This window comes from Trachinotus anak, unplaced genomic scaffold (assembly GCF_046630095.1).
Source record: "Trachinotus anak isolate AG129_WGS33_773 ecotype Australia unplaced genomic scaffold, CSIRO_AGI_Tana_v1 ptg000015l, whole genome shotgun sequence".
Lineage (NCBI taxonomy): Eukaryota > Metazoa > Chordata > Actinopteri > Carangiformes > Carangidae > Trachinotus > Trachinotus anak.
In genome coordinates this window covers 320,777-335,194 of record NW_027273866.1, presented here as the reverse complement: position 1 = coordinate 335,194, position 14,418 = coordinate 320,777, and the positions used below count along the sequence as shown (strand labels likewise).

Below are 14,418 nucleotides of genomic sequence, written 5' to 3'. Positions count from 1 at the left end.
TCCAAATAAAATGCAGAGCATGTAGTTATGAGTGAAGACACAGTGGGTGTGTTCTTTGGCCACTGAGCCACTTTTGTGAATGGCACCTCATATCTTCATTCCTCTGTGACACTTAGTCTGTGCATGTGTTGCAGAGTATGCATAAGGGAAAGAGAGATACTGCGTGAAGGTGGACAGTGCTGACCAAAACTAACACCAAATAATAACAATATAGCTCATATTCCACATCCTGTTTTAAAGTGAGAAAGATTTAGACCAACTGTTATGAGGCTTTAAAGGCCCTGAAAACTCCTTCCTATGAATGATTGGATCCTACATGTACACAAAGTTTCAAAGGAAAAGTTTTGGTTATTTCATATTAGAGATTTCTGCATTTCTGTTTTTTTTTTTTCGGTGCTGTTCTTGTTGGTGTGAAGTGGGAGGGGCTCAGTTAGAAAAATATGACATCATATACTCCTGTCCGCCAATCAGAGGAAGCAGAGAAGTCATTTTCAGGGGCTTTAAGTTTGCTTTTAAGGTTATCCCGAACACTTTCATGTGCAGTCGATGGATGCAGCTGCTACACAGTAATAACCGATTTCAGGATGGAAGGCTTTTATTTTGAGGTTTTTCGGCTAACCTGGAATGTTCAGGCGTTATTTGATAAAACTGGAGCAGAAGCCAAAGAGCAGGAGCCAAGTTTCTGGCTTTATCCATGATATTGTGCTATTGCAGCTCTTTGTGGTGCATTGATAGTAGGAATCCACATAACAATGACACTACATATCAGAAGATACTGCACTGTGTAGCCCTAGGACTCAAGCTACCTACAGAGGACTCCCTTCAAAGCCATTAAAATTCCATTATGGCACCACAGTTCACTTACAACAGCATTTTCAACCCCTGAGAAAATATATCTGAGAGCTCAAGTCATCTCCACTGAATCAAAGGGAAAATCCATCATGACTTGTTAACCATTAGCCGCCACACAAGTCAAGTCCAGTTAGGCTCATTAGATTTTTCTCATTCCTTGGCATGCTAATTCCCAAGCAAGACTTCAGAGAATTTAAAGCTTAACCCCTGACTGTCCAGCGGTCTGCAGAAGAATCCACTTCGAATTGTAAGAAAAGCACTGAGTGCTGGCCTGAGCCCACGCCGCCGGGAACACAAGCCAAGTACAAACACTAGGCTAGTCACTTAATATAATTAGATGAAAACAAAGATTTGGATCCAGAAGGGGCAAAGTTTCTCCTTCCTGCTGTGTTAAGAAGGCATTTCCTGTGGAACAGTGCCACCGTCCTCACCAAACACATGAAGAAAGTGCACAAGGGAAACTTGTGGTTCAGCTTACAATAAAACACTGCTGAGGTTTACATTGTGTGTTTTTCTTAGCTCAGTTGTTGTAAAACCACACAGACTAGATATGGGAAAACGGTCTGGGAAGAAATGGTGGGGGAATTAATCTGCAACCACTAATTGATGAATGAAGGGCCTTTCCTTTCTTCTAGACTGTTTTCACTTATATTCATTCACTGGCAAGTGTGCTCTCCCCACATATCCTACCCCTGATCTTAGAGTTTAGAAATTTCAGGTCACTTCAGGGTGCAAACTGATCTGCATTTGCTTTGAAATGGAACAATTGTAAGTGTGTTTATGTGCGTCAGAGAAAGAGACCCACCATTTTAATGGTAGCAGTGATGGAGAATAAGGGTAAATGTAAGCTACAGAGACAATACGTTACTCTCCCTCTGAATTCAGGGGCCCTCAGAGGAACATACCACACCAATCTCTCCCTCTGGACTCAACCATCGACACCTTCTGAGTCAAAGAGGGGGTGTCCTTACAGTGGGGCTTATAAAACATTTATTGGGCCTTGATCAATGGCTGCTGGGGTGTGTGTATGTGTGAGTGAAACTATCAATTTTCATTAAGGGTAGAGAAAGCAGTAAAGGAGATAGAGTGTCACGTTATTGTGAATTGAGAGGAGGGAGAGGCAGCAGGGAGGACTGTGTGAATGCTTTTCAAAAGCCTGCGCAGGATGAAACGCTTTGGAGGAGTTTTATGGCCTCTGTGAACCACTTGGCAAATGTCCTCAAACCAGAGCAAGTGGGTGTAACAGTGAAGCAGAGGCACAGACGCACAACACCAATGTCAACTGCAATCACATGGTCAATAAGCTGGAAAAGCTTTAATTCACCCCAAAATATTATTTTGATAAATTAAATGAAGGATTTAAACTTGACTGAACTTTCAGTATAAAGGATCAGTGGAAACACTACACCCATGAAAGCTTGGTGCAACATAACAAACCAGTTCTAAAGAGTCGTTGGCAGTTTCTTGAACGATCTCAAGTGGTATTTTCATAAAACTGCAAAAGTGAAGACAGTTAACTAGAAAGCACTTAAAGGCTGCACAATCCTGTAAATATGTTGTGCTATTTTTATAGCAGAAAATTAAATTCATACAACTGGATCCAGATGTGAGTCAAAAAGATTGGCCAATTAACAGAAAATGCAGAAATCACCTATTTAAAAAAATGATTTGGTCATTTATCAGGCACAAATACCAACTTTAATCATTCATTCTCCAATGTGAGCATTCGAAGTCATCAACTTGGGATCAGTATAAACTTTGGTGGACTTTTCTGACATTTATGGTCTAAATAAATTCCACGAAGTGAAATTGCTCCTGATAAAAAAGCAAAAATGAAATGATAAAAACTCCTCTGTTTTTTGCAAAGAACATGTTACTTGCTCCTTGACCCCACACCTAACTTTCTGTCAAATTTCAAAGAAATGTGTTTTATGCATCCTGTTTACTAAAAGAGTGCAATGAAAAAAATATCATTATTAAGAACGAGCAGACAGAATAACATTCAGCATTCAATTTGACTGTATTAAACTACAGTTTCTGCTCTAGTTTAATACAGTCAAATTGATTACAAAACAATTTCTTGCATGTGGTTTAAAAAGATCGCCCCAGTATGAGAGACTCTGATTGAAATCTGTCAGTGTTGGTCGTCAATAACCAAACAGTGCTGGAGGTGATGCCAGTGTGTCCCAGTGTGGCACCTGTTGTTCACTGTGGGGTCTTTCTTACCACCCACCATCTCCCATTCAGTAAACAGTGATTATGTGTAGAACAGGTTACCAACCCAACTGTTTCAGTGTATGTATGCATAGTTGCACTCGCAGCCATATTTCTGAGCAGCTGAGAAAGCAGGAACCCCAGATATTCCAAGTCTGGATGCTACAAGTGGAACTGGACCCTGTTGGAGGCCTGCGAGCTCTGCAGCCTATGTAAAGCCTGTGTAAGCACACATTTTTGGCAATGTAAACAACAGAACCCTTTTTGCAAATGGCTGTGCTATTCTTGTCATAATCTCAACATTTTCACATCCGCACAGAAGCGCAAAAACAGCAGATTGGGTTTAATGTGGCCAAGAACATAACAGCTCAGGACCACTTTCGTGTTTGTGACGAAAAAGTCCTGAAACAACAGCACACAGGTTTGGAAATGACATTTTACACAAGTTCAGTGCTCGAATGTTGATCAGAGCAAAAATGTTGATCGGTTTTGAACAACAGTGCCCTCAATGCATCTTTTGGTTGCCAACTTTTTGTTCTCAGGGGTTTGATTACACTAGAAAAAGAGCAAACACTCTTTCACCTCCTACAGAAAGAACGAAACAAGCTCCGTCCTCTTCACCTCCCCCATCTTTCAGCCCCTTACTGTGCTCCCCATGGGAGCTGCAGCCACCCTGTAACACACACACACACAAACAAGGCACACACAAACCAATATCCCCACTGGGGTGGCCAGTGGGAAAGCTACTGGGTGTAGAATAGCAGAGCCACTGTAACTCTGCCGTCTTTATTTGTCAGGCCGCTCTGTGGACCTGTGGGGAATGGTCAGGAATTTGACTCATTGTTCTCTGCTGAGCAGCTCCATTGTGGGAATTCACAGCACTCTGGCACAATGGTCCCCGGCTAGACCAGGCAGTGTTGTAATTAGAAAGAAAGAAAAAGCTCCTCTCGGCGACTGCTAAGCTATCCTCTAATGCATGACTTCACAGGACAACAACAAAGCCTGTACACACACTGGGCAGGCCCTTCCAATGGGAACTGGGGATAGCAGTTACACAATGGTGCTCTACATCTCTCCAGTCAGCATGTTGTGTTCTCATCTATGGACAGTATAGAATTCAGCTTTCTATGGGACTCTTCACTTACAAATAAAGTCATAGTTTGATGGTTATTTTTGAATCGCGCGTTCTTTTACTGAAGCTGCTTTTTCTATTTCTATCACTCTCTGACTGCTTAACAGGCTGTGACGCTGTGTGACCCATGTTTTAATCTTATCATTGACAACAAAGAGTGTTTCACTTCATGTACCCTAATCTGAAACACAGACAGCTACAAAATGGCAGCGACATGTCCCCAGTGGGCTTCTTAAGTGAGGAAAAAGCAGCTGAGGCCAAGTCCCTCCACAGGCAGACAAAAGCAGCTCTGTCTCTCACAGGGTGATGGACGATGACTGATGAGAGAAGAGGGGGGTCGAAGTTTACAGGGCTGTTGTGGTTGAAGCACACCAGCAGCTATGATTGCCAGCCCCCGGTCTCGGTTAATCCTCACCTCCAGCAGCACCCGACCCCAGTCACATCGCTCGGTACCTGGTCAGATTTCTGAGCAGTGGACGGCCCCGTTCATATTGACTGGAACGGGGTGAGAGGTGACTTCTGGGAGCGATGCAGGTCAGAGCACAAGAGCGCAGGAGGTTATGAGAGGCATTTTGGCTGTCGCATAACATGATACATGATGACTTCTGGTCACAAGCAGATGAGAACATAGAGGAAAAACAAGATGGGAGTGAGGGATACTTAAAAAAAAGAGATGAAACAGACTGCTGCAGGCACAAAAGTGAGTGTCTCTGCAAACCTTTAGCAACCAAGACAGTTATTGCTTAAGCGAAGGGCGTGGAAAAAAACAACTGAAGAACTGGCTTTCTGGGTCACAGAGTTTGTGCCTGAAACTACTCTTTAGTTTTTTCTTGTCAGACTTCCTTCCCATACAGCAGACAGACATTTGATTTATTTACATGTAGTTAAATACAGGGATATTCAAAATCAGGTCTGTAAATAAACCTCCTGTTTTTCCTGATTAAAACACCATCAGTGATAGTGTGTGCAGGTGAGTGTAGCCGGCGCCTGAGTGTAGGACAGGGGCAGGGGCTGGAGCAATAACCTCTCAGGCCAACATAAACACCCATCACTCTCCAGTCAGCCGTCCGCCCGGTCACGCTGCATCTCATTACCGCTAGCATAAACACCCACTAAAGAAAGCAACAAAGACCTCAAAAATGCTTCAACCTTCCCTCTCCTCCTTCTCCTCTCAGCCCTGTTCCTGCATCCCCACCCACCACAATCTTGAGTCTTTCCTGGCCCCTCCAACGTTCATATTGTTGTGGTTCCGCATGTTGACCAGCATCCCAAGATAGTCACAGTCTTTTGTGTCTTGAAAAGGAACAACACAACGGAGACTGTCACTTTTGGAATTTGGGAATGTGTTGTCTTTTCCAGTTTTTATCCCGATAGGTGTTAAATCAGAGAGTTAATGAGGAGATTCACTCTGTGTGGCCGGAGAGTTTCTGCTGGAGATGGGATGACAGCATTGTTTGTGTGTCAACAGGACATCTAAAAGCACTCACTTTGCGACAACCTATAAATCATTTTCCCCGAGACAAAACTATAATTAAGGAGTTTTTGCAAAGAGACAGAGATGGAGGGAAAGAGGCAAAAAGCAGAGGAACAAAAGGCAGAAACAGAAAAAGACAGAGAGACGAGAAGGAAAATGACCACTTTTAGGATGTGACATCAAACCTAAGCCTGGGTTCAAAGTCATAGCCACTGAGAAACAAACAGGTCACAGAAAAAAAAAACAAAAAAAAAAAACAGGGAACTCCATTTAGTGGTTCAAGCCCGTCACATTTATGGTGTATGATCAGGGTGGCCCTACATGCTGATTACAGACCAATTTACCAGCACCATAATAGCTGCCTATGGAAACCACAATAAAGATGAACAAGGTTTGGGGGAAGAAATGAGCCCCACTCATTCAGTTTGCCATGGGAATAGTGTGCTAGTAGTCAGGCTGCGCTAACACTGCATGTGGGCATATTTTGTAGCAGAGCCAAACTTAATTAAAACTTTGCATCAGTTGTGCTATTCTGTTGTATGACAATTCTTTATTTGGCTTTGCATGAAACAGACAGATACAGCAGACAGAAACAAGCCTTTAATTTATCTAAAGATAGCTTCATATCGCCCCTGTACTTTCTCTATTCCTAATGTGGATCCCCCATAAGCATCTTTGAATAAGAACCTGCTAATTGCCGTTAATCTCCCAGAGGGCAAATCCCTCCTCAAATCTTGTTAAAAAGCCTAGCTGAGAAAGTAGAGAGAAAGATTCTACTGCCAAGCCACGTGGAGGATTTACTCGATCAGAACCGACAGTCCAATCCACGACCTTGACACAGTGGAGGTCCCTTCGTCAGCCTCGGCCGTCCACATGCAAAATCTGAGCTGGGTGCCTGCGTTCTACCCCGGCTAAACCCTACTGGAGCGCTTCGCTGTGGCAGCGCAAAGAGCTACTGGTGTCCAGCCTCTCAGTCACAACGGCTGCCAACAGAGCTAAAGAAGTGGCTGAGGCTGTAAATAAAATTAGGGTTTACTATAGTGACAAGGGAAGTGGGAAGAGGCTGGGATGGTGGGAGAGGAGAGGAGGAGTGTGTGATCGCAACCCAACAATTTAAAGCTGGCTTGTGTCCAGGTCAGGGGAGGAGGAGAGAGGGGTCAAGAAGACTGAGAACATCATTAGAGTTCATCCACCCTCTACAAAAACAAAAAAATAAACACATACACAGACACACATACTGCGATCAGCCTTCCCAAAAAATTCTCAATGACTCATTTCACGAATCTAACAAACACTTGGATAAATTATGCAATGTAAAACATCACTAGGCAGCCTACAGCCCGTGTGGGCAGCTGGTCCCTGCTGTGAGGGCTGTGGGTGGGGGAGGGTGAGTCATCTTCAACGAAAAGGTAGCGGTAAGCGACAGTGTGTGTCACCCGCAGGCCAGGACAGGGCACCTATGACGCAGCCACACAGACGCACATTCACATGCTGCACATCGTGCTGCGCTCACTGTGCCGGCTCTCTAGGTTTGGTGTTAAAAGCTGTGTCCCTGCATTTCGTTTTAATGCTCTAAACCAACAATGGATTCTTCACAAAACACACACACACGTGCATGCTATGCTCTCACTACAAAAAAACACACACACACACACACACACACACACACACACACACACACACACACACACACACACACCGCCCAATTGCAGGTGAGGTTTGTTTGTACTCTTGTCGGCACCTGTGGTTCTCCCTCACAGCCACGACATATGAAGAAAGGGACAGTCGTGTTTCTATAAATGATAGATGTGCTGCTGACTGGAAAGGGCGCACAACCAGAAGAAGAGCAGGTGGGAGGCTTTCCCAGGTGTCTGCACCGATGGGAACAAAAGAGAGAATCAACAGAATCTCCCATGATTGTTTCTTCGGGTCCAGGAGCCACCACTCCCTGCTTAAACAAATTCAAAACCCGCTTTTTGCTCAAACATTATTTGTACAACCTGCTGAGCTGAGATGACAGGAACCAAACCTGAGTGCAGATTAGCTGGGATATGACTGTGGCAAAATGGTAGCCAGCAGTTGATTTTCAGTTCAGTCAGTTGAACAACAATTCAAACATACACAAAAAACAAACAAAAAAAAACAAAGCAGGTCAGGGTGGATCTGTCGTGGCTAACCTGTATTCTGCTATCTAACCTGTTTGTTATTTGGGAGACAATAAGGAAATAAGAAACAAATGGTTGTTTTTCTTGAAGGTAGGACCCGTGGTGGGGAAGTCCAGAGGGACAGTATGTAAAACAGTTCCTGCAAACAATGATGTGACTTCACTGCCATGTGCTTGTGGAAACTTCTGAGGAGTCCCTCTGTGATTTCCAACTATAACCAAATAAAAACCGAAGCCTGGCGCAGGTGTTTCACCCATCAGTTTTATGACCTTTCCATGATGGGGTCACATGCACCTTAGTGTGCTGTGGAAAACCAAAGATATAAATAACCACAAAGAAAGTATGCAGCTTCCCTGCTTCCCTTTAATATCTATTTTTTTTTTTTTTAAAGTTTCCTGGTTAAAACCGAAACGCTTTTATCCCTCCATCCACTGCATGAAGCCATTCTGGAGGTGGACCTGGGGGCTCATCAGTGCACCATCAGCAGTGTGAAAAACACAGACAGGCCCATTACAGCTGCCATGTCTATCAGCACTCTTCAATGTAACCAGTCGACAAGTGAAAACACAAACACAAGCATTGAGACCTACAAACACTAACAGCCTGCATTTAGCGTGATACCATTATGCAAATATAAACAGAATGGATTGCGAAAGGGGGAAGTCAGTGAATTGTTTTAAACTACAGGATTACAGTTTGTGTGTGAATAGCTAGACAGGAATTCAGTCAGTCTCTGTGGAGGGCTGGGAAAATCTGGACTGGTCTGGACATGTTCTGAACAAGCTCTGACCTGGCATCCATCCAAGTGCCCGGCTAAACCCAAAAGTGGGTAACAGTTCATAAAACTACAGAGACCACTTCATAATCATAATGACATTGCACTCCATTACAGTGTAAGCTGGTGGCAGGATGAAAGAGCTTTGTGTGTATTTGGTCAGCGGGGGGGGGGGGGGGGGGGGGCGTCAACTCAACTTGGTTCAGCATTTTAAATCCGTTAAAAGCAACTGGTGGCCCCAACTGCAACAAAGGACATGTGCAACCTGTTTCGACTGCGCATTCGCAGAGCTGCTGGTTTAGTATGGTAGAGAAGAAAAAGAAACAGCAGTTGACTGCATTCCTCTCATTTTCTGTGGTTATTTGAGCATAACTGCATTAGCAGTGCTTTGATAGCAATACCAACACAGCCATACACTTCCTTTTTCACTCTCTTCACCAGTTCACCAGCGCATTATGTGGTGCAGCAGCAATTTGAGACTTTAATATACTGGAAAATTCCAATCACATGACTGAGATGGCGAGCCTTCAGGCACAGTCATGACACGCAAACACATGTAAACCAGTGAGTGTGGGCAGGCACTTGACATCCCCGCACGAGAGGTCAGTCAGCATGTGACCCGTATTTGCACTTACACCCGCTGTGCCACCTCAGGTTGGAGCGTTTATTCCCATGGCTTAAGCATGGCACTTCACAGGCCAATGCTCTTAGGGCAGAGCAGGGCCAAATAGCTTGGTCCGGCTAAACTGAGATCATCAGGGAGATTTGCAATGCATATTTTAGATTTGAATGAAAAGCAAACCGGTCTGGTGCAGGTTGGCTGGGATACGAGGTGACACTTGGTCTCCTCCACTGGAAGAACTGTTGGATATACGCGCAAATACAAACTCGTATTATCTTACTGATAAAAATCACAACCCCTATAAAGTGCCGTAGAAATGAAGGATCATTGCTGTGTACTGTCCAAACACAACATCAAAGCTGAACACACTGTCTTGACGCTCAACTTTTAACCGCTATGTAAACACTGACTAAAACATACTGACTCTTTCCCTTTGCCTCTTCATTCGCTGGATTAGAACAGCGGCATTAACTATTGATGATTTCTCTAGAAGTCCCCATATGTTGGAGCTCCTGAGGCTATAAGGCTGAGACGGCGGGCCGTGTGAGAAACAGGCCGCGGAGGGGCCAGCAGGAACAAAACCATGGCAATCCCTTTCAGCCACCTCTCTCCAGGGGGAATCCTCTTACAGCACTTCCCCTGAACTCAAAGGCCGTTTTCTATGGACAAGTAACCTGGTTATCTGCCCATCAATGGAATACAATGGGTCGATTTTAAAGGCTGAATGGCTTGATGACTGGAAACTGGTAAATGACAAAGACAGGAGTTTTAACTTTGAGTGAAGCGCATTTGAATAAATTATTTCTCCTTGTTACTTCCTTGTATACATGAGGTCAAGGGGGGGGGGGGGGGGGGGGGCCCCGTATATGCATGGTAGCCTCCACCATGCATATACGCGCAGCCTCTACAGCATAAGGGTTGCTAAACTGGATTAATGATGCCTGTGGAGGCTACCCAAACATAGACCTCCACTTGTACCATAGAGCCGGCACTAAAACAGAGACAGTGGATGCCTTAATAAGGGTGAGGCGTCTGCACAACGTCTGTTCACACTCCAGTTTGGGAAGTCTCTATTTCAGCCAGATAAAGATCATGGGCCATCATTGCCCACACCTTGCTATCATCTCCGTGGATAAGGCTGCTGAAGGTACCCATCATGTGTGGACTCAGAAACAGTGGTGTTATTTTTCCAAGCACCCACTCAGTCAAAGACAAAATCGTATTCAGCATGTTTGTCACCTCTCTGACGACCTAGTTAACCTTCTTGGCACCTCGGTGCTACTTGAGAGGCAGGATGTAGCCACACACACACACACACACACACACCCTCGCTGCCACTCTTGTGTTTCCAACCACATGACAACAAATAAAACACATCTGGGATGTCAAACCTGCGCTCGACCATTCGCATCAGACTTCCGGTTATGGGGAATGTTCACACACAAGACACACATCTGCAGCTGTAGCTCTATTAGCTTATCACTGATGAGCTAATAGAGCCAGGCCTTGTATAGATGTGTCCCAAACTGGGCTGTTTGGTCTAAAAGGGGTGTGAGATAGACGTAGGCCACTAGATCAGCAGGACTTTAATCCTGACCTCACGCTCCAAATAAACTTCATTGCTAAAATTCACATGCCTAATCCATTTACAGATACATGACTTTGAAATTTGATTAGCCGGTATTTAAGTACAGACAAAGTTGGAGGACATCCAGTGTGTGCTGCACTGCAAAGCCTGGGCTTGCTGAAGAACTGGATAACAGCCACGCAGTCAGACAGTAGTTGTGCAGGTTTGCATGTCTGGGATGCCTTGTTAAAACTTGGCAGTCGTACTCTCAGTAACTACAAGGTGCATAAGAGGAAAAGGACTAAAAGAGAGAGTGTTTGGTAAATGAGAAGTTATTCAGCTGAGGGTTGGAGCTAAACATTCCCCAATCAGCGCCAGCTCTTCTCAGCTGAAGCATTGCCCATGTGGAGTCAGGACTATATTTGGAAAATGACTTGCAGCATACGACTTAAACTTTTGACTTTGTGAACATGGGTATGTAGGTCAATGTGTTAATGCCACCGATACAGCTCTTTAAAGCCAAGCCTGTTTCATTTGTCACAACAAACTGAAAATTTGATCAATTTACTGGAAGCATATTGTGGTGGTGTCATCTATACTGTCATTAGAAAAGTGATGATTTCCCCCAGGGCGAGTAGCACCACACATGACATATGGCACACCAATCACACGACACCACAGGTCCAGCTGGAAGATCAGAGCTTGTGGTGAAGGAAGTGCGCTTCAAGGCATCTCCAGTCCCCAAACAAAAAACAAAAAACAAAAAACAGTGTTTAAATTGAAAGAACCAAACGTCCTTTCACTGGCAATAAACATCCACCAACCACCGTTTGATCTCCTTGAACAATACAAGTGATTAACAATTGTCTCAATACACAAAAAGTCCCCTGTCTTACTGGGGGAGACAACCTGAGGCAAATGAGAGCATACAGTGCTTACTGGGACTTTAATTTGACTCCTTTCACACTCCCGTGTTTGCCACTGGTGTGAACAGGTCAACATGAGGCCACGACCCTGCTCTCAACAAGCGCTTTACCACAGTGCGACGCCGCTTGTCTTCAGTATGAAAGGATTACACAAGTTATTCCTCAGTCAAACAACATCAGTTGTGGTTACATGCTATGTTGTGGCTGGGTGCTGTACAGCAGTCGCTGAGGACAACACAAGGTCTTTTCTTTTCCACGGCCACAGTTGGCGACTTCTGGCCCTCATTCAGCCACATGCTTCGCTGTCCGTGAACACAAAAGACCTTAAACATGCTTCTGGAGCATCTGACACTACAGAATCAAGAGACCGTCCTTGTTAAGGACAGTTTAGCTTGTGTTATTGCAAGTTTATGTTAGATAGCGTAAACTAAAGACATTAGCCGTGCACAGTGGACCAATCAGTGTTTTAAGTAACCATGTCAAGGCGCATTGCTGCATTTTGCTGGTTCTGTGGCTGTGACTGCTTAAAGGCAGATCAAATTGCTTGCAAAGTAATTGTAGTGTACACCCGTGGACGATGCCTGCAACCCAAGCAAAGGACTATTCAGCCTTCCTGGACCACGAAGAGGAAAATGAAATTGTGGGTATGCATCATCCACTTTGCTGAATCTCCAGCAAAAAAACTGAAATGACAACAATGCCAGGACAACCCCCCCCCCCCGTGACCAATCACTAATTCACTGCAAGTTGACCCTGTGTTCAATATCCCATGACCATGCACCAGGTTTGCATGTGTCATTTCAGTTGTTTCACCTCTGCCAAGTTTGTAGGGGTCTGCAAATCCAAGGGTTAAGCGCCGCAGAGACAACCGCTGAGTCAGATTTTTTGGGAGACTGACAGCAATGGGGCCTGTGTAGACAACTAATCCTCTACCCATACGTGCGCTGGCTGGGCTCTTCCCACTGCACACACTGAAACTAACCCCTCAACAATCCCGCCTCAGCTCCCAGCTATAGATGGGCGCTGGAAGGCATTTCTAAATCAGCAGTTACTGCGCTCCAACGCGGCCGCAGCTCCAAATGATGACAAAAGCGCTTACCCTGAAAACACAAATTATGAGATTAAACAGGAAATCTCACTTTGATTTGTTTTTCAAAATCTCCCTGACAGTAAAGACAAGCAGTTTCGTCTCACCCCCGGCCATATAAACAGCCCATTAGTCCTTTCGCAGCGTAATATAGACACACTCCACTGTTTCTGTGTTAGGAATGATGGCGCTGCGCTTATTTCCACCCATACTTCACATACCATTTGTTGTCGCTCACCAGACATACCTAAGCTGTGACTGAACTCTGGCTCAAAGAGCAATGACGCTGTTTCCTCGGTGCATTCCTGTCAGATATGGTTTTTATGAGCTGTCAGATCCCGAAAAGCACTAAAACAGAGCTCTGACTGTAAAGTGAGAGGGCGGCATTCAAATAATTTGCATTCACTCTGAAAACAAGTGATTTCAAACACTGAGGTCAACGATGAGTCGTGGTCCAACATCAGTGTTACTTCATTGACAAAATGACAGATTTGGATGATAGTGTCACTCCATGCGAGTTCAAAATACTGGCAGAGCCTTTGGTTCAAAGTGAGACTGGCTTCAGTGTCACTGACACAGACAAACATGGAAACCAGCGTGTTTGAGACTTAATCCTGTTTCTTTCACAGCATCGTTCAGCTCATGTTTGTGTCTCTCAGAGAAAAGAGGAAACACTTAAGCAGCAGCTGAACAGCCGCATCACAGAAAAGCCACCCCGGCCGAGTGAACCTGCCGGCGTCTGGAGTCAGCGCCTCGGTGGAGGCGTGTTGTCACACCGGAGCAGTTTCTGCGAAACCAGCCGGAGGTCACCGAGGAGCGACTCGCGGCCGGGGCGCACAAGCGCAAGGAGCGCAGCGGTGCCGTCCGCGGGTTAGTGTTTGTGTCATGAAACGCCGAAATGAGAGTTGTACACACAGTAAAGTACCTTTCATCCAATCGACAACTTGCTTCTGCGTCCACTTCGTTATCGGCTCCATATCTTCTCCAGCACAATATCAGAGACAACAAATATGCCAAAAAAAAAAAAAAAAAAAAATTGGCGACGTGGTTCTGAGACTTAAAAAAAAAAAAAAAAAAAAGATGTTGTCACATTCTCTACAACTGCTCGGTGTCGTTGCTCTGGTCGTGTTCACTCATCAGACAACTCTGTGCACTCATGACTGCGGGTGGACTGAACCCCCCACCGCTCCGCTCCGCCCGGGTTGGGATCAGGGCTGCTTTCAGGTGCTGCTGGGAATAATGGGAAAAATCTAAATTAGATGCAAAGTAACGAACCAGAAATCCCTCAGACATTGTAACTTGCTTTTCTCAGTCACAGATAAATCATTTATGCTTATAGCTTATGTTGTTTTCGCTTTATTAATATTTTGTTAAAATAATTATGTTTTTGATATTTTCACTGTTGCACAGTTGCGCGCCAATTGAATCTAATTTGAACCATGATGTAGCTTCACCGTTTCCGTCAAAGCATGTGTTTCTCGGTTGAGTGGTCGTTTCAAACTGATTTTTTAAAAACATTTCTGATCACAACCACATGAGCAAGCAGCAATGTGTAGTCCATGTACTACTCCGGGGCATGGAGTTAGGAGTTTACGGAGAGCGCC

General features: G+C 44.7%; 1 protein-coding gene across 1 annotated transcript in view; it reads right to left on the bottom strand.

Annotated features, from left to right (window-relative positions):
• The window catches only part of LOC139633100 (connector enhancer of kinase suppressor of ras 3-like), a 31,385-nt gene extending 17,374 nt beyond the window's left edge, over positions 1–14,011 (bottom strand). Inside the window, exon 1 of the mRNA XM_071498518.1 lies at positions 13,740–14,011. Coding sequence (XP_071354619.1) covers positions 13,740–13,791 — 52 coding nt within the window. The 5' untranslated portion in view covers positions 13,792–14,011. The remainder of the gene's footprint in view (positions 1–13,739) is intronic.
• Between the last annotated feature and the right edge of the window lie 407 nt (positions 14,012–14,418).